General features: G+C 35.7%; 2 protein-coding genes across 2 annotated transcripts; one reads left to right on the forward strand and one right to left on the reverse strand.

Annotated features, from left to right (window-relative positions):
- LOC18589204 (CBL-interacting serine/threonine-protein kinase 21) lies at positions 6,386 to 9,807 on the forward strand. The gene is made up of 15 exons (XM_007014066.2): positions 6,386 to 6,941; positions 7,067 to 7,129; positions 7,215 to 7,286; positions 7,381 to 7,488; positions 7,584 to 7,655; positions 7,760 to 7,813; positions 7,967 to 8,092; positions 8,173 to 8,262; positions 8,345 to 8,470; positions 8,542 to 8,649; positions 8,739 to 8,858; positions 8,940 to 9,005; positions 9,079 to 9,153; positions 9,234 to 9,343; positions 9,422 to 9,807. Exons 1-15 carry the CDS (start codon positions 6,780 to 6,782, stop codon positions 9,477 to 9,479), a joined length of 1,410 nt encoding a protein of 469 aa, XP_007014128.2. The 5' UTR covers positions 6,386 to 6,779; the 3' UTR covers positions 9,480 to 9,807.
- LOC18589205 lies at positions 13,651 to 23,458 on the reverse strand. Its single transcript, XM_007014072.2, has 10 exons — positions 22,751 to 23,458; positions 20,434 to 20,501; positions 17,764 to 17,834; positions 17,320 to 17,598; positions 16,029 to 16,192; positions 15,873 to 15,928; positions 15,712 to 15,764; positions 15,507 to 15,627; positions 14,784 to 14,881; positions 13,651 to 13,904 (listed from the first exon to the last, which is right to left on the reverse strand). The coding sequence occupies exons 1-10, from the start codon at positions 23,113 to 23,115 to the stop codon at positions 13,833 to 13,835; spliced, it is 1,347 nt and encodes a 448-aa protein (XP_007014134.2). The 5' UTR covers positions 23,116 to 23,458; the 3' UTR covers positions 13,651 to 13,832.

The raw sequence follows: 24,991 nt of genomic DNA on the forward strand, positions 1-24,991 counted from the left end.
GTGATCATTCTACCTCAATTCCTAGAAAGTATTTTAGCTTGCCCAAGTCTTTGATGCGAAATTCACAATCCAAATGAGTTTTTAGTTGAGAGATTTTGAGTGCGTCATTCCCTGTCACTATGATGTCATCAACATATACTAACATTGCAAAAAATGATTCTTTAGCAGAGCTTGTAAACAAAGAATGATCGGCATGAGATTGTGTGAAACCAATAGCTAGTAAAGAATTAGTAAGCTTTTGATACCAATTTTGTGATGCTTGACGAAGTCCATAGAGAGATTTCTTAAGGCGACATACTCGTTGCTCCCCCTTTTTGGCAAAACCCTGAAGTATCTTTATATAAACTTCTACTTCTAAATCCCCATGTAAGAATGCATTGTTGACATCCAACTGATGCAACTCCCAATGATGTACCGAAGCAATTGCTAGAAGACAGCGGACAATGGCTAATTTTGCAACTAGGGTGAAAGTCTCATGAAAGTCTACCCCTTCAATTTGACTATACCCTTTGGCCACTAACCGTGCTTTATAATGTTCCACTGATCCATCTGGGTTATATTTAATTTTGTACACCCATTTGGAATTTATGGCTAGTTTTCTTAGGGGAAAAGATGTGAGAATCCAAGTGTTGTTTGCCGCTAATGGCGATATTTCTCCCTCCATAGCATCTCGCCAGTGTTATAATTTGACTGCCTAAAAAAATGATTTAGGCTCATCGACAGCAGAGATGGCCACTAGAAACACACTATGAGCTCTAGAAAATTTGGAGTAAGAAATATTGTGTGATAGAGGATATACCGTTGAGTTGGTCGAATGAGGTGTAGAGTGCAAAGTAGGAGCAAGTGAGGTAGGCAAAGTATAATCGTAACCAGAAATAATTTTTGAAACTTGTCGCTGTCGCTTAGCAGGGAGTGTATTGTGATGTTCTTCAATTTCTGTAAGTTGGTCATCTTCTTGTTGGCCTGATGATGTTGACTTTACAAGTATAGATGTGATATCGGGATTTTGTACTATTTCAAGCTCTTGCGTATGATCCTGCGGCTCTTGTTGTGTGGGACCTAGGTGATCATATGGCTCATCAAATAAAATGGGTGGATCAATTTGCATGTGATGTGTCTTTTCGATAATTGAATCATTGGTTTCCTTATTTATCTTAGCAAAAGGAAATATTTCTTCCCAAAACTGTACATCTCGGGAAACAAATATCTTCTTGCTTTCAAGGTCATATATGCAATACCCCTTCTGTCCTGTGGGGTACCCAACAAAGACACCCGGTCGGCTACGAGGAGCAAACTTGTCACGTGGTTAATTGATATGCCCATAACAAAGACATCCAAATGTTCTAAGATGATCATATGATGGAGATTTTTCAAACAATTTCTCATATGGAGTTTGGTTCTCTATGACTGAAAGTGGTATGCGATTGATTAGATAAGCTGCTGTGAGTACACATTCACCCTAGAAGGTGATGGGAAGGTTGGCTTGGAATCGTAGTGCACGTGCTACTTCTAAAAGATGGCGATGCTTCCGTTCCATCACTCCATTTTGTTGGGTTGTGTTTGTGCAGATAGTCTGTCTCTTTATCCCATACTCAAAATAATGATTTGCCAAATCCACATGATCGAACTCCAATCCATTATCTGTTCGTAATATCTTGACTTGTGCATTAAACTGTGTTTTGACCCACTGGAAGAAACAAAGCAGAAAACTTTTTGTTTTTGATTTATGTTTCATAAGAAACACCCATGTTGCTCAGCACTGATCATCAATAATTGATAGAAAATAGTGCGTTCTTGAAAAGGATACGGTGTGATAAGGACCCCAAATATCACAATGAATCAAATCAAAAGCTTGTGAACTTTTATTCTTCCGACTCGGAAAAGGCAACCTAGTTTGTTTTGCTTTACAACAAGCATCACAAAGAAAATTGTCCTTCTTGTTATTAGTGATAGCCAAGTTTGGAACCATTGAGAGGCACTCCAATGGAATATGCCCTAATCGATGATGCCACAGAGTTGCAATGTCTTTGCCTTTAGTTAGAAATGCTTTGCTTGTTCTTGTTGGCTCCAAATAATATAATCCGTTTCGCACTCTACCCACTCCAATCGGCTTCATCGAGAGTAAGTCCTGTATTACACAATAATCAGATCCAAATATCAAGAGACAGTTCAAGTCATGAGTTATCTTGCTTACAGATAATAAGTTAAAACAAAACTCTGGTACGCCGATAACTCGTTCTAAAGTCAAGCTTTGCCCAAGATTTAATCGGCCCAAAGCATGTACTAGTACAATGTCACTATTTGGAATTTGAGCTGGTGGAATTTTAGGATTTTTGACCATATCTAATAGACCATCAATTTGATGAGTGATATGGTTTGTGGCCCCAATATCAATTACCCATGTGTCGTCCCTTTTTCCAAGAAAATTACCAGAGAAATTAGCATTGGAGGCGATGTTTTCAACTGGCCCATTAATAGAGTTGGTTTGGGCAGGTTGTTGGTTCAAGCGATCCATTAATTGTTGCATCTGGGCCTGAGTCAATCCAAGAATCAAAGAGGAATCTCCTATTCCCTTAGAAGAGGAAGCTGGCCCAATAGAAGAAGAACCTCCCGACCCGATGTGAACATTATTTGACCCTACCACAAAAGCACATGTTTGTCCCCCAACGTCCCCAACAAGTGTTCTAGCTGCCCGATCACCACGCGACTCACTTCTGGCCTTCGATCTTCGTTGCCAATTTGGTGGGTAACCCACAATTTTAAAGCATGACTCACGGGTGTGGCCCGATTTGTCGCAATAAGAGCACCTGGGTTGTGGCCCTTGCCGTTCGCCATGTCGTTCAGTTGGATTGTCAGTGCCATGCCTTCTCGTTCCATTGACGGTTTGATTTTTGGTCAATAAGACTGCCACTTCTGACATTTCAACCCGAGCTGCTGCAACAGCCCCTTATTTTTCTTCTTAGGCTACAATCGCGTAGGCACGCCCAACGCTAGGCAACGATTCGACGTTGAGAATTTGAAAGCGCACAACCTTGTAGTTGTCATCCAAGCCCATCAAAAAATTGAACAGCGTTTCTTCTTCTCGCATTTCCTGCATTTGTCTAGCTACACCACAAGTACACTTTCCACAACTACAAACTAGTAAAGGTTGAAAAGTTTGAATTTCATTCCATAATGATTTTAATTTTCCATAGTAAGTGGAAATTGGAACCGTTTCCTATCGTAAAAATGCGATTGCTTGTTTGAGTTCATAAACTCTGGGAGCGATTCCCTGAGTGAACCTTTCTTTAAGGTCAGTCCATATCTCATTAGTAGTCTTTGCATGTACAGCTCCCGCCTGCAATTCCTTGGAGAGAGCGTTAATAAACCAGGATAATATCGTTGCGTTACACTGCACCCAATCTCGAAATTCAGGAGAACTGATTTCTAGTTTTGGGATTGACCCATCCACGAATCTTGCTTTATTCTTGGATTGAAGAGCATTCATAAAATTGCATCTCCAAGTGAAATAGTTTTCCCCAGTTTTACTTAAGGGATGAGTAACAAAAATTAAACCAAGGTGATCAGAGGAATGTAAGTAGTAAGGTGATTTGATGTCAACTACAGTGTTGTTTGAAGTGACTGTAGTCAGCACCAAATTCCCATTACCTTTATCTGCTTCTTCGTCACCCCAATTAACCATCTAGTTATAGCTTAGGTTGTCTGCAACCTCTGCTCTGATACCATGAAGAATTTGAAAACTGTGATTGATGATTTTATTCTTAAGGCACGATGTGCTTAAATACAAGTGGTGATGGTGATAATAAGGAAACAAATATCTACAATAAGTGGCTACCTAAGGTAAAGGCATAGGTTATGCCATGGTTTAAGAAATCAATTACATCGGTTATGCCCTTGACTAAGAAATCAATTAGTCAATTCAAATCTCCTTCATTACTCTCAAGCCAAATCTCCTTCATTAATCTTCAATAGCATGCGAGAGGAAAACAAAGATGACGAATGCCAAATTGAGAAAGAAGAAAAAAAAGGAAACGAAAACCCAAGACATGTGCCAAAATGGTGGATTATTTAGCTAAAGGAGAGAGAGTCAAAAAAATGTCCAACATGCTTTTGTCACTGTTTATGGAATTGGGATAAGGCTTTTTAAATCTCCAAAATTTTACTTTTGGTTGGCCAAGTTGGTAGATTATAATAATCAATAAATTCCATAGATCTAAACAACTCCAACATATCAGTAACCAAATATTATAAACATGTGACTCGAACACATTCATCGCAAAGGGAACTTAGTTGCAAATTTTCTTTTCCAATCGAAGATATTCACATGAAGGACTTAAAAGTATTTTAGAATATTTATGACAAATTAAGAGGTATTTTAAAACTAGATAGAATTAATCTACCTTATATTAGATTTAAATAAGTATAAAAGAATAGTATTCCTTTTTTTTTTTTTACTTTTAGCTTTTTATAAAAGAATAGTATTACTTATCCCATACGTTCATAAAATACACGCAAGGAAAGTAGTACTTTCATTAGGACTTTTTTCTTATCTTTCACATATAATTACAGTGATAAGGATCATATCCCCCTCCCCAATGTACTTTTCTTTCCCATCTTTAATAAAAACTTTTATAGGTAGCTAACTTAGAAAGATTTTTCTAGCTTTAAAACAAAAACCGTAGACTTCATCCCTCTTAACCTACTCAATCATATTTGGATAAGTAATTGCGTTTTATCCATCTATTTGGTGTTCTGATCTCTATACTTTTAATCATGTAGCAGAATTTTGTGATCATATTGCATTATTGCTGCTAGTTTTTTGTCTTTTTATTCCTTTTAGAATATTAATGCAATTTATTTTGGCCCACCAAAATGGAAAAAAAAAACAGTAATGAGCCTATTCTACTTAATCATATATATGGATAACTCCTCATATATATAGTTAGGGAATAGGACAATTAAGGTTTAATCGAATGAAATTTTTATATCAGTATAGTTTAGAGAGAGATGGTAGAGATGAACTTAAACCAATAAACTTTCATGATTGATGATTGGAGCTAAAACTAGTTAAGAACGTGCGATTTAAGTTTTCGATTATTTTTGCCTTCACGATTAAAAGAAGAATATTTAGACTATATCATACTTTTCCTTTATTGGTTGTCATCCACAAAGTCATGTATCTCTTAAAGGATAATATATTGCACTTTTAAATATGTTTTTTTTTTCTTGCATGCATAGTTTGTGTTCACTACGTGTATTTTATAATACATATATATAAGGCTGAAATGTGAAAAATGTGATGTCCCTCCCAAAGCAAGTAACTAACCTTCATACTACATCTACATCCAAAGAAAAATTGTAACCCACCAACCCCATCTACCCCCAATTTTCAAGCGCTATGTACCTACAACAATTTTGGAGATCAATAAAAAAACAAAAAAAAGAGAGTACAAGGTAGATAAGATGAAGGACTTACCATAGCTGAGAAGCTGAGACAAGTATGCGAGATTAATTCTCTACATGCATGAAAGACATTTATAGGGTAAGAGAGTTATCTTATTTATATATACCCCAATCATATGCTGAAGTAGAAAAAACAATAAAAAAGCACATGCGATAATGCGTAGTGGCTGAGTTGGAGATATCCACACGTAGTCACATGATTAACCATTAATACAAAATGGGAATGGTGAACACAATGGACTAGCACGATCATTTCAGTTCACTGTTGCTTTCGAGTCGTGTAGGCTTAGTTTGGCAATATGTTGCGGTTGGAAACAAAAAACAAGAAGCGTTAGGAATTACTATGAAAAATTATGGTTTAAGACTTTGTAATGTTTGACATTGCTGTGAAAAATTAAAATGTCTAGAAAAACCATGATATAATTGGAAAGCAAAGAATAAGTTGTTTCCAACGTTATTTTAAGTAAATTATTTTTAAGATGTATAGAAAAATAAATTGTTATGAAATTTAATTTTAAAGATTTATATAAAAAATATTTTTTAAAATTTGAAATTAAATAAGAAAAAGGGAGATAATTTTATAATAAATGGAAAGCTAGTTTTGTCATATTTTGAAATAGGAATGGGTATTTCTTCGAATCAAATCATAGGCTGCACGCCACAAAACCAGCTCTGGAGGAACTTTTGGGGCTAGTCCAAAAATGACTGGACAAAACATATATAGAATTTGGCAACCAAATCATATTGCTACACGTGGCATGAAAGGAAATTACTGTATGAATAGAAAGAGGTGGGCTCTAATTTAGAAAATGACGTGGCATCAAATATTTGGTGGTCCAATCCGAGTCGCAGATGGAAGTAAGGAGAGGAGGAAATGAAAGCCCGTGGAAGTAGAGAATGCCAACTTCCATTCAAAACATGCACCTACACTCCCACCAACTAGCCCAAGTAGGCAGCTTAGTCATCTTCCCTTCCATGCAAATAAAGTCTTCAACGACTTGAAAGATTCAGGACGATCTTATCGTGCTTTTAAAATTATGAGACCTTTTATCATCACGCTTTTAACCAAAGCATTAGAGCCATAGACATGGCAGTTGCCCGGAAGAAGCATGTGTTACCTTACAACTTAAATCCGCTCGAATCTGTTTTTAAAGGAGATTTGGAGCATGGAGGATACAAGGAACATCTGCAAGGAGTTTAGGAAGATCAACCGATTGTTTTCTTCGGCAACACAGGGAGAAGGATTGGATTTGATTGTTTTTCTTGAAGAATACAAGGAGAAGATTAGATTTCGAGTTTCGTTGTGACAATAGACAATGGGGCTTGCAACAACTATAGGCAAGTATCAGCTAGGTAGAACGATTGGAGAAGGTACCTTTGCCAAGGTCAAGCTGGCTGTCGACACCACCAACGGCCATCATGTTGCCATCAAGATTATTGATAAGACCATGGTCATGGAAAGCAATCTCAAGTATCAGGCGAATTTCCAACCCTTTCTTTACTTTGTCTTGTTCTTAATCACATTTCTTGGCCTCCAACCTGATGCAAACACACAGAAAACAATGTTTGTTACGGCTCTGACAAACCAAAATTCAAATTTCAGGTACAACGAGAGATAAGAACAATGAAGCTTCTGAACCACCCACATGTTGTAAAAATACATGAGGTTTGTTTTTGTACTTCGGGATTGTTGTTAACTGGCACCAATTTATGCCCTATCATTCATTTGTAGAGTTGAATCCTGGTTGCAGGTTATTGGCTCAAAGACCAAGATATACATAATAATGGAGTACGTCTCAGGAGGACAACTTTCAGACAAATTGGTGAGACTTATCAGACCTCACCCGGTATTCAATAAGATTTTGATGTAAAGCTTTTCAATCTACTTTTCTAATCCTCTTTGCCCTTTCTTTCCAGTCTTATTCCAAAAAATTATGTGACCCAGAGGCAAGGAAACTTTTCCAGCAACTGATAGATGCAGTGGACCATTGCCATAGCAAAGGAGTCTATCACAGAGATCTAAAGGTGTGTGTCACATGACATTTTTAACTGTCTTCACCAATGCACACTGACAAGTCATGCAAACTAACTAAGATGAGTGTCGATATTTTTCCATACAGCCGGAGAACTTGCTTTTGGATAGCAAGGGAAATCTGAAAGTATCTGATTTTGGACTAAGTGCTTTGAGGAAGGTAGCAACAGCCTTGCCATTTTCTAGAATAGTTTTTCATCTTGTTTTAATTTTATTCCGAAAATTTCCCATGGAAATTTGGCTTAAAATTCTGATAAATTACAGCCTGGAGATATGCTAACTACAGCCTGCGGCTCTCCCTGCTATGTAGCACCTGAGGTAAGAGACGTCTCTTCCTGTTCTAGTGTTCAAAATTATCCAAATTCAATGGCCTAAAACAGGAGAAACACATTCATAAACAAAGGAAGGACCAAAGGAAATATAGACATACATTTGCTAACAGCTAGCTGTTATTCATCCTTGAATGAACAGCTGCTTGCAAATAAGGGCTATCATGGAGCGGCTGCTGATATTTGGTCTTGCGGTGTCATCCTTTTTGAACTATTTGCTGGCTATTTACCGTTTGATGATCGCAATCTTGTGGTTTTATACAAGAAGGTATGCATCTGCATATAGGAACATAACATGCACCAGGTATAACAAGTTACCCTTCACTGATGCTTGCTCCTCTTGTGAAGATATCTGGAGCACAATACACATGCCCACCATGGTTCACAGAATCTCAGAGGAAGCTGATTGGACGAATACTTAATCCGAATCCCAAAAGGGTATAACTCTAAGACAGTCTATGACAGAGATTTCCAAGTTAGAAACAAAAAGCTATAATAATGTCTCTTCCTATTACTACAGAGAATAACTATTCCAGAAATCATTGAAGATGCATGGTTTCAAACAGATTATGTGCCTTCCTGCGGCTATGAATGTGATGACAAAATATACTTGAATGATGTTACTGCTGCCTTCGATACAGTTGAGGTAAATGCTCAAATTAGTATTAACATAAGAGTTTCACACACTTTCACCTAACCATCTAAAATACCATACAGGAGCACGACGCAGAGATGAAGACACATAAATCCTCAAATTTCATAAATGCATTCCAATTGATAGCAATGTCACATGATCTGGATTTATCGGGTCTTTTTGAAGGACAGGCAAGTCTCCAAAATCAAAAGCAGCATTTACATCATACGAGCATCCTTAGTTCATTCCTAAATTAAGTAAAACATTTTTTCTTATGTAGGATGACAAAAAGCAGAGGACAAGGATTGGATCCAAGCATACAATTGATGAAACCATAAAGAAAATAGAAGCTGCTGCAATGGATGTGAGTCTGTCAGTTGAAAGGATGAAAAATTTCAAGGTACAAACTTGCTCATGTTCCTGATTCCTGAACAAGTGACTATCTTTTTACCTAACTTTTTATTGTCTTTCACCTTTTCAGATCAAAATGCATCCAAAACAGAAGATGACAAGATGTTGTAGATCATTTTATGACCTATCAGCTGAGGTTATTAAATGTAATATGCTCTTCATACAAGACAATATATCAAAAAGTCTCACAACTGTATATTCAATGTCAGGTAATTTTGGTTGCTCCCACAAATTGTGTTGTAGAAGTATCAAAATCTGAAGGAGAGCTGACACTATACAAAGAGGTATGATACGTGTCTTCTTTCAGTTGATTATCTTTGCTGAATAATGATTATTTACTAAGCCAATATATGATGATGAGCAGTTTTGCAAGAGTTTATCAAGTCTACTGATAGAAAAATCAGATGTTTCATCACAAACCCAAGAGTCCAAGTCAATCGACACCAATAGCAATGATATCCTAAAGAATGAAGGGTAAATTTAACATAGATTGCCAATGTAATATTATGCAGATTGAAGCTGCAGGCTCACTACTATTTTTCAATCATGCAGCTCCAAAGAAGAAAAAGACAAAGAAAGCAAAGACCCACGAGGCTATTCCTCCTCGTGAAGATCAGCTTAACTTATTTAGTCTTAGCTTTCTTCAATTCAGCATCCTGAACAGTTCCCCAAGTGGAGAAGAAACACATCAACACATAATCTATTGGAAGTGCAGGGCAAAATAAGAATACAAAATTATTGCTCTTGGGCATCATTTGTCACTCAATACTAAGTCCAAACAACATCATTTGCACACCTATCTTCATTTTCCATGTGAATTTTTTCCTTTTACTTTCTCTTCTCAAAAATTTTACACTGCAGCATATTGTTCTAATTTGTATATTAGAGGTTATAATTTTTTCATTGAAAGATAAATAACAAATAAAGAAGTTTCTCAACTGCTCAATTTGTCCCAAATGATCCCACTTAGTTCTTTTCACAGCATGGATGGTATACAAGCAATAGGGAAGAGTAAGTATTCAATCAACCAATCTATATTAATCTCTTGCTTCAGTAACCTAGACTTGTTTTGAAAAGGGAGTTTTATTTACCTAGCGTGCAGAGATATGTAAATGTTATCTCTTCAAAAATTGCCATTCTCATATCACATTCTTAAGCCTCCTAACTGTCATTCTCATGTCTGAGGCCTTTGCAACTAAAGCACTGGAATCTAATCTTAAACACTACAACTAGTCATATGCAGGTAAGCCTGAGCATACTGGAATGAAATACAAATAAACAGCTGATTTTTTGAAACAAAAAGGAGCTTTTTAAAGCATATAGCTATAGAAACTACTGAAAAGTCAGATAAATAGAAAGAGTAGAGGTGTCCATGAGCCAAGCTGAGCCTGCTTGACACCTCTAAAAGCTAAGCTTGAACCCAGCCCACCCAGGCTTGCCATTTAAAATAGATTTATTATTAAAATATTCAAAAAGTATATTTTATAATAAGATTTCAATTTATTAATATATAATTTAGAATTAAAATTAAATAAAAAATAATTTCTTATTAATATAATAATATTCCAAGCCTAAAAAATTATGCCAAAGGCCGGACTGGTCCAGGCCTATGGGCCTAGTAGACAGCCCAGCCCATGGACAGGTCTAATATAGAGGCAATGGGACTACATTTGCCCTTCGTCCTTTTGAATAATATCTCCTGATACATAAATTTTAAACTGCATCAAGCATGCTCTATCAAGAAGATATATCAATTTAAATCCCTAATTCATAGGATTGTCACCCTTTGATATCTCCTGAGTGAAAAATAAAATGTGTACTGACATCTTATCTCTTACTTAAACTCCTAGCAGGCACTGTTTGATCCACAGAAAGAGGTACTCCACATTAAGATCTTCAAAATTGGAACCTTAATCATTATTCTACTTCCACCTAGTTTTAGCATATAATTTATTAGAATATAACTCCAATTTTGATTTGTACAATTGTTGCATTGGTAGTTAAACATAGGATTTAGGAGTCTTACTTATGAAGAAAAAGAGCCTATAGAGGTTCAACAGAATGTTTTCAGTTTATTCAATCATGACGATACACAATTACAGATGCACGACCAGCCCTAAAGATATAATAGTTGGGCTAAGGTTCAGAATGACAAACTGATGATTTAAGCTACTTGCATTTACAGTTCATAAGACATGATTTAAGAAACAACAAAAAAGAGTCACTGCAGGTACAAGGGTGGTACACAGAAAGTATATGCACTCAACTACACACACATGCAACATGTGCATAAGAACACATACACAGAACTGGACATCCAAAAAAAGAAAATAGAGGAGGCAAACTAGACATAAAGAGCTGGACAACTGGCAAAACCACAAAGAGATAACTTTCAAGCAACAAAGCAAAGACAAGCTATGTAGAGCTTCCTTACAATGTTGAATTAACTATATATAATTCAAGTTTTGCACAATGTCTAGGTATTTGGCAGCCATACAGCTTTTTCATATGGTTACTTGGAAAAAACCACTTGACTCGTTAAGTTCAAAAATGTTTCTCAGACAGTCAAAGGTTTTACTATCCTTTAATAAAGTGCATTTGCGATCACCTTCCACCTCATCTTTCCAGGAATTGTGCCAGGACATGCTTCACTCTGCCTGGCTAAATTAGAACTACCTAATCTCTTTCTATCTATTATCCAGGCTAAAATGCTAATTCATGACCTATGAAGCAGAGACACTTCCTATTCTTTTGATCAGAAGACTTTCAAATTAACCACCCTTTGCGAAACAAGAACATGCTGAACAGGCATGCTGTGTGATTTTCCACTACAAACATTATGATACCACAAACTAGAGAACTTTCAAAGAAACCATCTTTTCTTCTGTGGCCTTCAGCTAAAAGGCTACACACATGCAAGGTTCAGGGAGTGTAAGAAGCAACTACTCACTGAGAGGGCTCTTCAGTTCTTCCCTGAAACCAGTTCTCCCACCTTACCCCAGACATACACACGCACAAAGCAAGAAAAGAACCATAAAAATTGAGAACTGAACAAAGCTCAGTATATAGATACCTCTAATTACTAGTAGCAACAAAGGCTGCAGACAAAATATAACACATTATTAGCAGCAAGGATGTTCATATAACTGCACATATTCTAAATATAAAAGTCAAAAGTTTAAGACATGAATGACATATATTAATGTAAAAATTTTATAACAAACTTACATAAAGATGAAAAATAACAGGAAAATAAATAATTACTAAACAGTTTCTTACCTTTATGTAGCTTTGAGTTCTATTATATCACCTTGATCAGAGAAGAAAATATGCCTTGAAGCTCAAAACTTATAGAACTTCTTCTGAAATGAATTATAAAACCTGCCTATATAGAGTAGCATCAGCAAGAACCACCAAGACAAGAAATATATCCTTGACCAAAGGTCCAAGCTCAATCATGTGACTCAAAATGTTGTCAGTAAGAAAATTGGCGGGCTTAACTTTTATTGGGACAATATTTTTCATCTGTACCACTTATCGTACTTGATATGATCTTTTTGTTCTCAATAGATTATGGAATATCCATAGCTTATATGTAACAATCACCTTCATGGTTTCATACTTATAACTATTGGTGCTCTGAAAAATATATGACGAATATCCAATGCTTAACATATTATTGTGTTAAGAATCCCAAGATTTCCACAATTTCAAATGACATACTAAATTTGTAAATTGGATTGGGAACCTCAAGATAAGAAATATGGGGAGAGGGTAAACATTCTTTAAGCAACCAGAAAAGATCGAGCAATATTTCAAGACGACATAGCATGTAGACGTAAAATGCACGAGAACATCATTATTCTAGTATTCCAGAGGTCAAATACCACAACAATAACAGGGGGAAAAACTACAGAAATGCATAACATAATCACACCATCCAGCATCCACAAATTGAATCATGAGACTACAACCCATGTCTCAATCCAACTCATTAGGCAAACACATAACTCAATCCAGCTTTTGATCAAAATAACTTTTCTTTTTTAGATAACTTATTAGAAGCTATAAACCAAGCTTGTCAATCAAATTGATGAGAATTTGTGGAAAAAGATTTCTAGTCAATGAAGAAAATGAATATAAGGACCAAAATCCAATATATTTTAAGCATCAGGACTGATGGTCGATACAATGCAAGGGACAAAGACTTTCAACTAGTAATCAAGTTGAAAATTAACATATGCAGTCTGAAACAATAAGCATCTTTTTGGGGGAATTCTCAAGCCCCCAGCAATTTTTCCATAGACAGGTTTTATAGCTTTACCAAACTTAAGGATAAAATGCTTTGATATCAATAGTCTTCTGCACAGACACAAGCTAATCTTCAACAAATTTTCAAATTCTCAAGCAATGTAATTAAAAAAGCAAGTCATAAAATGTCACTCGATAGGTAGTGCAGATCATATATCACACCGTAAAATCAAAGAAATCACATATTGCAGAAGAGAATAATCAGGCAAACTTATAAGTAGTGTTGCCATAAATATCACTGAATATATGCTTGCAATTACTGAATAAAATGTGTCCTTAAAAGTACTACTCACTAGATTGTGCGAAACTGTATACTTCTAACTCAAGTAATGGCAACCAAGGTGCATCAAACGTGAGAAAAATGACGTATTTAGTAGGATAAGAAACAAATTTCATTTCTAAAAAGGAAACAAATTAAAAGTATTGTTACAAAAGAAAGTTAATATATATATATATATATATATGAGATATAAAAAGAAGGGAACCTATTTGGACATAGTTCACCACAACTTTGCAAAATCCGTAATGTTACCATATTGACATAAATAATACACTGCAACATTCTCATGTGACAATGTGCATAGTACACCAAAAAAATAAGTGACCTAACCCATTGCAGAATCACCAGGACGGACACCATACTTGTCCACGTCTAGAGAAGAAAATTGTCAATCATATGGAAAACTACATCTGCTCCATCAGAATTCAACCAGTAGCTCTTGACCTAAAGCAAAAGGTATAATATGAGCAAGATTATAAAAGTAGGGTGAAAAGAAAACATTGATATGTGCAAACTAACTCACAGGAGGACATACCTTATATTAAATGCACACTCTACCAAAAAATTTATAATAAATTAGTAATACTTACTAATAATGAAGGTCCTAATACATGACCAATGAGCTCATTTTCAGATACCAAATTGCCTCAAGTTCAAGAAAATGTTTTAACAGATAACGCATCAAGTACACCAATATAGCATTCTTGTGAAGGTAGAGTCAAATAATTATAAATCACAATAACAAACCAAGATAATATAACAAATAAATGAATAATCAGATATGAATTGCTTTCTGATTATCGTTTAAATATATAAACTGATATGGGCATTGCTTGAATTCAACCAGTTAGCCCCCAAATGTATTGATGTACTCCCCTTACTCAAACTGCCCTTCCACGTCATGCCTCTAGCAAAAAGAAAAGAACTCCAAAATATTCTCTTCATGTTGGTACATTGCTATAAAAAGAGATCCTTGACTAAATGCAAATGGTGTTAATAATAAAATTTTGTATAACCAGGTGCAATAAGGCAGTGCTTAGGTTTTCTTTGGCCCCTCTTTTGTTTATAACAGTAAAAAGTGGGCACACATCCTTTGTAAAGTAGGCAACAGGCTGCAAACATTTACCCCTCCAAGGACCCATGATATGGGTGCAGTAGACTACCTTTTAGTGAATTGTTGGCATGAAAGGGAGATGTCTGGTCTATTTGAAACAAAGGCATCACAATTTAAGCACGGAGAATACAGCAATTTTCAATTTTGTATAAAACAGATGATGATCCATAGAGAGTAGAAAAAAAATTCTATTTAGCTATTGGACTTGCCTGAATTGTATTATGAGCAACATATCGTTGTTTACTTTTTTGAAAGCTTACATCAACACGTTCCCAGGGTACTTGAGTAAGACCTTGAATCATCACCTCTACAAATTAATGGGAGAATGCTCACAGTAAGATGAAAAAGTTTAAATAAATCAACATGATATGAAAATGAAATTGACTAGTGCAAAGATCAGACACCATGCTCAAGAATGAAGACAAGTAATAGCAATATGCCGCTAATCTGATAATGACATACTGTAATTTTGTAATAGTTTAAAAAAAAAGACCCTGAGGACACCAAGGTAACAAATATCCCTTCAATGAAAACTATCTGACAGTGATCCTACTTGTATCTAGATTGACAATTACAAGCGATTCAACAATGTGTAGCAGGTTTGCAAAATATCAATTGATCTCTATCCCTATCCTTCCCACAGCCCCCCCCCTTTCTCTCTCTCTTTCTATCTCTCTCTCTCATTCTCTTCCCCTCCTCCCTCACTCTTCACCTGTATGCACACTGACATATCTTCATATTAGACAATTTATAACAGCAAAAATCTAAGATCAATTTCACCAGTCCATAGAACAAGATTTCACCATGTTCAGCCTTAAGTAGGACCAAACTATAATTGACGGAATCTCCACTTTCTAGGCATAAAATACCATATATTAAATTGTTGTACCAAAATCTAATCAATAATCCACAGGCAGAGAAATTCAACAAACCTTCCACATCACTTGTTTGGGCTCCAGCAACAAAGAAGGCTTTGTTTTGGATTTTGTTTGTAGTTTCCCTCTCAACATATACAACATGTGGGTACTTCTCATCAATTACAAGAAGATTTGACTGGAAATAGAGATGAAAACTAAGCAGTCATGTGAGAAAGAGCTAAGAAATATAAAAAAGAACAAATTGAACAAAAAAAATCACCTTTGGAAGTTCATTTTGACGTCGGATTGACGATGTTCTCCAGCCAACCATATCTCAGATACAAGTCAAGAAAAACATAATTTTATACAGAAGACAAAAACATGACCTTACGTATAAACTAGATGCACTCAATTGAGAAATTTTAACCACAAAAAAGATACGATCATAGTTTGCATTTGCATATGCCACACGTCGCTTAAATGCACGTAGAGCTGATCTATACAGGTTAATTAAAAAAAGGATATTACCAAGAGTGTGGTCGTTCAAATTAAGTGTTAAGACAACTAATCACAGGAAATCAGAAAGTTAACACTAACATGAATTTGAGGTCATCACTGTCATCAACCATTCTAAGGAGAAGAGGGGGCTTTCCATCATCATTGTCAGTGAGAAAAAGATGCTTTCCAGACCTTCCAGCAACCAAGTGTGCAGTCTGAGATGCTCTTTTCTCAAGAAAAGGAAGACCACAAAGGAGTGGGAGCTGCAAAAACATAGACAACAACCTCAACTACACTAATCAAAGTTCACTTTATGTATAGATCTAATACAAGAAAAAAGGAACAGGTGGTCAATAAGAAAACAAGTAAACGATTCTCTAATGGAGAGCCAGCACATCAAATAACTCAAATTTCTACCCAAACTTTGCCAAGTATGAAAAGCCACATCAAATCATGGTCTGAGGTTACAGGATAACCTGATTTTTTTAAGAAACTGATTACAGCATACTCACTGCTCTTGTTCCCCATTAAGAACTGTCCATTATTCTTCCCAATATTCTCAGCACCTCAAAGGAGTCCAGAAATCATCCATATACTTTGAATATCATCGTTATACTTAAATTATTAAAATATATATATATTTAACAAGAAAAAACTTCTAAAAAAGGAAAAAAATGCAAATAAAGATAGCATTCTGTCTTGAGAAACATCCTGAGAAAAAATTCACAAGTGACAACCTCCAAAAGAGGAAATTTTTCTTTCAAATAGATGCTCAGTGTCCAGGAACAAATCACCATCTACTGCAAATTTATACTTGGTGAGACAGCTTTGATCCTCGGCTTATTATATGCCAGGCATATCTTGGGCTGTATGGGATTCACCTCAGCAGAAACTGTGGTCTAGGAAGGGTTTGTATTGTTGTATACATGGGAGCAAATAAGATTAATGACTATCTATTTTTGGACTTAGTGGATAAAATGTTTTTTGGGCAGACAAGTGACCCTCAGCAAAGCTTTCAATTACTTGGTTTTTCAAACCAGACCCCCCCTCGCCCCCTCCTTTCTTTCTTTCTTTTTTTTTTTTTTTTGGTGTTCAATAGGCAGCATTTCATGAAAATATAGGGTGTTTTTTTATTTCACTGGTATGATATTGTGTTAAAAACCTTAGCCATGTCCTTGGGTTGCCACCCCCTAGGTGCCTCTAAGTGCTCTTTTCCTCACTTATTCAACTAAAAAATATTTCCAACTTTTCAACATATGACAAGGGGTCCAACATCAATTATTTAACAGGGAGAAAAACAATATTGAATATATTGCAAGTCAATGACAAGTAAAACAGCACGCACAGCACAAAACTAACTCCAGATAACCTGTAAAAGCATGCTACATACCTGTTTATGTCCCCTTGAACCAAGATGTGGTGTTGCAAACGTTATAAAATTCATTGGTTCCAATCCAGCAATTCTATCTTCACAAGGCTGCTCAAAATATTGCAGCGAAGATTTTGTGTGCTTTTCAGTTGAAGAGTTCCCGTAAAGAACTGATGGATCTAGCTTTGAAGAATGCTCATAGAGCCTCCCGATAGCATATCTTGCAACAAGACCGCCTAAAGAGTGAGCCACGAAAGAAATCTTCTGTACCTCTGGCCTACGTTTGACAACAGCCAATACCTGCATTACATATTAGTCCATAACTCAAGATTACTTTGCGATTCTACCCAAAAAGTTCCCAAAATTACAAATTTTCAGAACAAAAACCAGGAAAGTCTAATTCAAGATGGCTTTTATCAATAAAGAACACCAGGAATAAGATTAAAAATTTTATTACCAAAATACCTCTTGAGCTAGCCTTTCACCCATCAGATCAACACCATCAAATGTCAATTTTGAGTAGTTGCATTCACTGCCTGTACAGAGAATATCAAATCAAAATCTATAACATGCGTATGTAAGATAGAATAACCAAAGAGATGCAATACACAAAAAGAGATGGTAAATACCAAAAGTCAGAAAAGATAGAATAACCAAAGAGATGCAATACACAAAAAGAGATGGTAAATACCAAAAGTCAGAAAGGCTCACGAAAAAAAATTTGGCAAACCTTTCACAGAAAAATGACATGTGAAGAGAGCTGGTTTGACTAATTGAGCAAAGGCAAAGTACTGTCTAATTTGCTAACTAACTAGTAGGAATTATTTTTCCAAACTAGTTTGAATTGTTGAGCCTGTGTAGACTTTGGACAGGCACTCTGTCCACTATTATTCCAATATTATTACTTTCAACCAATTTAACCATATTTTCCATGGATTTGTTTAAACCTTTCAACCAAACGGATGATATTAGCAAACTATTGGTTGACTTGAATTCCATCTGTTTTCTTTTTTTCGGTAATTTAAAGTCCTGTCTGTTTCCAGGCTTAAATTTGGTTACTTTTCAACTTGGTCTAGCTTGGCCTGTCTTAGCCATCAACCATGCCTGTCATACAGGTGTAAAAGACCACTGACCAAAAGTTACATACATGAGCATTAATAATCTGCTTCTTCTATTGCTTCTGGACAAAAGAAGCCTTAACAAAATTAATTGGAATCATGAAGCAACAAATGCTTTTTGTACTTTATAAAGATGCAAGCTTCTAATCCTGAAATATCCCACATTATGGGGTAACAAACAGGTGTCACACACAGTGAAACTCACTGTTGGAGACTTGATTTGCTTCAAAAACTGTAACATTGTCTCCAACATCATTCTTCTTTTTTCTTTGGTTTCTAAACCACCCCATATAACTAGCTTTACCATTATAAAGACCGCTATCTAACTAGAAGGTATACTGCCCGGCTTTGCATGTGAATCTCTTCCTCAGGGTAATGCACCAAATCATAGGCTTAATTAATATTTAAGGGAATGGCATAGCAAGCAAACCTTCTACGTTCGATTCACCTTAAATATGAGTATAATAAATAACATAAAAGAAGAAGCAAAATTTTCAATTGCTCTGCATGCAGAAAATCCTGAATGAAAAGAAAGAAAAGGTATGCAGATATGACATGCTAAAATCTGGTTAGCGAAAAAAGAGATGATGAACAGTGTAGCAAATTTTGTAATTTAAGATCTCAAAACAGTTATGCACAAGTTTTGGTGTCATCTCTCCATAGTCTCAGACTGAATGTTGAGGATTAGGAGATTTTACTTCTCTAATAAGTTCAGAACCAAGCAAACCTATTTCAAGCTGCAGTTGAGAAACCAAAACGTCAATATTATATTCATTTTCCCTCTATCACTTATTTAGTTTTCCTTATTTTCCCTTTTTTTGACATTTTTCCTTTTCAACTTTATGAACCACATCAATTACTATTTATAACCCCAAGCTTTATACATAACTTACAAGGCAGGGCAAAAGTAATTTGCATTACACCTATCCTCATCCCTCTCACTCCTTTCAATTGTTATTAACTTCATCAAAATATCTCTCTGTTTCTACGATTCTATAATTAAAATATCTTATGGATCTGAAATTTGGATCACACTAGAAGCTTCTAGGTGGAAATCTTAGGATTTAAAACCATCTTCATCCAATCACACTATTGTCTTTGTTCTCTTCTCTCCCATTTCTTCTCTTCCCTTGTACGATGAAGTCCTATTGGCTATATCTACAACTTTTGTCTCAACAGAAGTTTGAGTGCTCAAACATGGGAAGATTGTCACCTCAGAAACTTCACACATCATCACATGACTTTTAAAATTACAATTGTCTCAGGTTCAAAAGCCATCTTTTGACTCATTTTATGCGGTAATTGACAGCAAGCACCATGCATTTCATTCTGTTTTGAACAATTGGTACATAAGGATTTATGTAAGGTCATCTTGCAAACAAGAGATGTGACTTCATGGAGAAATGTGACTAGCTATATCTAGGAATTCTCAGGTAAGGAGAGGAGTGAAGCAGAAATCACAAAATAATTCATAGAAGAAATCAAGAATCAGTGCTCAAAAGCATTTATAAGAACACAGGTAGAACTTAGAAGAAGTGGCAAAAACACCGTGAAATTCAAAGTAAAATATATTATAAGAATGAATTCAATAAAGCAGCAAAACTGACAGTGAGCTACACTATATTCATATATCCAGTAACATGAAAAACATTAACACCAGAAATTCATTCCATGACATGCAAGCACCTGATTTTTATAATTATTATAGCATTTTGAAAATGAGAACTTGCTAGACTGATTACTTTAAAAAATGAATCCAAATTAGTTAATGGTTCCATCCCATTGAAGTTTCATCTCACAGAATAAAATCAAAATAAATATGGTAATTCCTTCGACAGCCAATCAGCTATAAAAATGTCTTTAAACTGAAGGGAAAATTCTAATACAAAAATTAAGCACACTACTTAAAATTTTTGGCTATTTGATTAGCACTCATTAAATAATCAATGAACTCAACACACACAGTAGAAGTAAAGAAGGGAAATGAGGCAAAAGAAATGTAAGAAAGAAAACTCACGGTGCACTATTACTTTGTCAGGTAGCTTCTTCACAAACTGTTCTGCAGCATATCTCCAGTCAGCAGCACTATAAAAAAGGATAAAATTATTATGATTATTTTATTACCTTTTTTTGAGTGAAGAATGTATAAATTGCATGCAAGCTAAAACAATTTAGTGAACCACCCACAAGCCAGCCCAATATAACAAGTAAAAGAACATATAATTTATCAAAATTAAGAGATTCGTTGTGAGATCTAGAAGAGTAAAAGAGACAAACTTGGACTATAACACATCTAAACCACTTACTGCTATTAATATTACTATCTGTAAACAAGGCACACCATTTTCTATCTTTGTAGCTTCAAACTCAAACTCACCCCGCCCAGTGACACCTGAGAAACTCTAATGTCACGAGTCATTTTGCAGATATGCTTTTAGACCCATCCATTGAATTTGAGGTTGAGGGTTTAGGGTATAAGCAAAGAATCATTATCCAACACACCATCTATAGAGTTCAAAGACTTCAAAATCATGTCATACACGCATTAAACCCAATATGTTTACTACATATTTTAAATCTGATCTCTTTCATATACTTAGATGAACGCATTGAAAAAAAGAAACCCACTTGTGGTTCCATTGAGATCCACCAACAGTGCATTAAATAATGATCCTTCAAAAAAAACCATTTCTACCTCTTCTTACAGATTTTGGTCTAGCAAGACCTATAAAGCACAGATATGATATAAGATACAAATGCAATACAATACAGACAAAATTTCAACTTTTAGAAAACAATACAACAATGTGTTAATAAAATACAAAGTTACACATATTTATACAAATAAAAATATTTCATTAATTTCATACTAGAAATAAATAAAAAGCTCTAAAAAGATTTTAAAACATAAAATCAATTAAGATCTTGTCAACATACTTTAAAAAGCGCACCAATGGCCACAAACACATAAAAATAAGCAAATTTACTATAAATGACTTTCCTAAAATGGTTTATTGATTATGAATTAAAAAAATTAGTCAAAGCCAAATTCTTACATGCTGAGGCAAACAAAGAAAAAACCAAAACCTAATGCTTTAACCATAGCCACCCAAATCTGGTACTATAATGAATAAACCCATTTAATATAGTTTATTCTTTTAATTATTTTGACGTCAAATGGCTAAAAGTAATTGGCACGGACAAAGATACCAAAGTCTTCCACTTCTCCTACATTTCTCTATTTGCTTCTCACCTCTTTCACCTAAGGACTAGCACATCTTCAAATGTTACAAAGCCACCATGAATATCCTAGAGGAGCAAAGCAATTTTGCTGGCATCGATTCCACATCAACCATCAAGATGCTTCAATAGGTCAGTCGGGTGCTTTGATCTTTCTCGTTCTCATTCTACCCAATCTGTTTATTAAAGACAGGGAAAATGTCTCTAATGAAGTAAATTTAACCTTTCATGCTTGTTTTATCCACATACATCACAAAGTTTCTATCCTTATATATTTTCCCTATATGGACAACTATAACAAGAACAATGAAGAAAGAATCATACTTATTTTATCTAATGTGTCCAAAAATATATTACCGATGTCTCCCTCCTTCTATAACATAAATGATATCCCCTGCATATCCCACTGTATCTGGTGTGTACAGACACAAATACCATACAGATGCAAAAGATGTTTAGAAGCATCTATGCTTTTATTAGGGCAAGACGAAGGATGTTAAAGAAACCTATATAAGGGTACAGGTACGATGCTTATACATATGTATAGATTCATTTCAATTTTAGTTGCTAAAAAAAAGACTCCTTGATAAATCAAAGCAGTAGAGATAGCAACAGACAGAAACCATGCGGCATCATTAACACAAAATAGTCGCACAATGCAGATTCCTACAGCCTTTACTCAAAAGTTGGGGTTGAAAAAGTTCAGGCTAAATTTTAGACAAATGGGGCAGCTTCCTGCACTGGGATCCTTAATCATTTCTGAATCAAACGAATTGCGCTTTTGCCCCAATAATTATGAAAATCATGCTTTGGTTTGGGGTAGGAACTTCTTAGCATTTTAATTGATGTAATAACACGTTACGTAAACCTCAAACTAATTAAAATAACGGAATTAGCTATAATACAAAAACAAACTAATTTAACAAAACTTGTGTGTATAAGAATATGTTTGCTTGCAACGTTAGCTTTAATAATTCTAACTATCCCTACATTCATTATCAAAATGAATTATCTTACATTTCAAATTACAACATTTTCTAAGTTAATTAAATTCTTTTAATTTGATATGGAAATATTTATAAAATGAAAGGTACCTTCCAATGAGACCATTGACCATGATAACAAGATGTTCAGGCGAAACCCTGGAGTTCATGGCGTCGGCGTCGTAAACATCTTGGCCGCCGCTGTCTTCTTCGACTTTGATCCCCTGTTTAGGCGGCGGCTCCGTGCTCTTGAAGCAACCGCCACTCATGCTCCGAACCCACGCCATCTGCATCGGCTGCACCCGCTCATACGATCGCCAGTTGAGTTTCGGCTTCCACAACGGGAGCCCTAACTTACTGAAGCGAATCCAGTGGCGGTTGGGGTTCGGGTTCGGGTTCGGGTTCGGGTTGGGGAAACGGATCCTTCCGGGGTCCGGAGTGGCGGTTCGGGGTGCTGGAGAAATGGCGGCGATCATGTGGAGAAAAGAAGCATGGGCAAAAAAAAGTAGGAAAGAACTGAGTTATGTGATTCAGTAGTAGAATTGAAAACAAAAAATGGCGTGTGTTGTGGAGAGTGAAAGAATTTTTGAAAGGGAAGGGTTGGCGTTTTTGGGAGATTTTTAGTTGGGCAGTTACCATATGTGAAAGGCACAGCGACGGAGGCGCCAAAATCATAAAAGCTGTCGGAGCACGGAGTAGTTACATTTTTACACGTGTGTGCACGTGGGTTTTCACTTAACGGCGATACCCATTAGGAGGAATCCTTGTTACCAAGCAATTTTAACATGTTGTAAAACCAAAAATGTGGGACAACATGCTCTCTTTCCTATTTGTCTCCGGCATATGAGTAGCAGCTTTATCTAACCATTCGAAAAGTCCACGCGTCATGGTCAAAGAGTTCACACACTAGCAAGCCATTTGTACACTAACAGCCTAGGTAGCCCACACGAGCCAGGTGGCCTAGACACACAATGTCTTGGTAGGCGAGCGAATCCAAGAAGGCCAAACAACCTATGCACTCAAAACAAGCCAACGGCACGACGAGCCTATCTTGTATTCAAATTACCTATTAGTTTATAAATACTTTCCTCTCTCCATTTACGGTGCACAAAAGTTTGAGAATAAAAACTTTCATTCCTTTCTAGTTATTTTTTCTTCCTATCTTTTTTGCTTTTGTTGTTTTGTAGATTTTGAGTCTTATTTAAGCTTGATTTTTAAAATTTAAAATCAAATGAAATTGAGTTAAAGTATCGACACATGATAATTGATATTAGGGTTATGAGAATTAAAGAGAGAGATGGCTTCACTACTAACTTGTCCACACCCAACTAGGAGATAAAGGGATACTGGATGTGCAACCAAGTGGGATAAATAGTTTGAGGGACATACTATCCACTCTTGAAGGGCCAGGTATTCAAAATGGAGATGATCATGGGATAAATGAGGGAAAGATTCGAAGAAGAGGTCGAAACCAACATGGAGGAGCTGTAATCCCAAGGTGACAAGCTTCGTGGGGAGTTGCAGTCAACCCTTAAAGAGTTAATGGATATGTTTAATCAACAAGATGCAACAATTAAAAGAGTTGGTTAAGGCGTTATGACAAGAGGTATGGGGGCTTAGGGACGAGCTTAATGCATTTAAGGCAACCATGAGAGGTAGTGTGTCAATTGCTCAAATAGGGCTCGATTAAAAGTGCCAAAACCCATGGAGTTCCAAGGCAAGAGAAAGGCCAAGGAGGTGGACAATTTCTTGTGGAAATTAAGGCAATATTTCAAAGCCATAGGCATCAAGAAGGATACTCTACGGATCAATTCAGCTGTTATATATTATGTGGACACAACTTTGCAGTGGTGGTGGAGTAGGTGAGTTGAGAAACTTGGAGGAGCAACCATCAAGCTCTTAAGTAGAGTTCTAGAAACAATTCTATCTTGAGTATGCCGAGAATGAGGCTCGAGCAAAACTCAATAGGTTAACATAATAAGGTGAGGTAAGAGAATATGTTATAGAATTCTATGAATTGTTGTTACAAATGGATAACTCTATTTTATAGAGTTATTTTGTCACAATTTTGGTTGTATTCTGTTTAAGTTCTTGAGATTTAGTTTAATTATTAGTTATTTTTAGTCATTTAGTTTAATTATTAGTTATTTTTAGTCATTTATTTTGTTTTGGTTAATTATATTGGATTCAATTACTTTAAGTTGTTCTATGATATTTTGCTTTAAGTTTAGTTATTTATTAAGTTAGTAGGTTGGTTTTGTAGATGTACTATGAAAAGGGTGATAATTTGTGAAGAAAAATGAATTCAAGGTGTAGACTTTTACCGTATATGTTTAAGTACTTCAAGCATAT

This window comes from Theobroma cacao, chromosome 9, assembly GCF_000208745.1.
Source record: "Theobroma cacao cultivar B97-61/B2 chromosome 9, Criollo_cocoa_genome_V2, whole genome shotgun sequence".
Taxonomy (NCBI): domain Eukaryota; kingdom Viridiplantae; phylum Streptophyta; class Magnoliopsida; order Malvales; family Malvaceae; genus Theobroma; species Theobroma cacao.

Bases quoted from the DNA above. Each gene is read 5' to 3' on its own strand.
- LOC18589204 (XM_007014066.2), top strand. From the start codon at position 6,780: ATGGGGCTTGCAACAACTATAGGCAAGTATCAGCTAGGTAGAACGATT. The intron at 8,263-8,344 runs GTATAACTCTAA...CTATTACTACAG, and splicing joins TTAATCCGAATCCCAAAAGG to AGAATAACTATTCCAGAAAT. The intron at 8,650-8,738 runs GCAAGTCTCCAA...TTTCTTATGTAG, and splicing joins CGGGTCTTTTTGAAGGACAG to GATGACAAAAAGCAGAGGAC.
- LOC18589205 (XM_007014072.2), bottom strand. From the start codon at position 23,115: ATGATCGCCGCCATTTCTCCAGCACCCCGAACCGCCACTCCGGACCCC. The intron at 20,502-22,750 runs GTACCTTTCATT...CCTTTTTTATAG, and splicing joins GTCAATGGTCTCATTGGAAG to TGCTGCTGACTGGAGATATG. The intron at 14,882-15,506 runs GTTTGTTGAATT...ATTAATTTGTAG, and splicing joins CCAAACAAGTGATGTGGAAG to AGGTGATGATTCAAGGTCTT.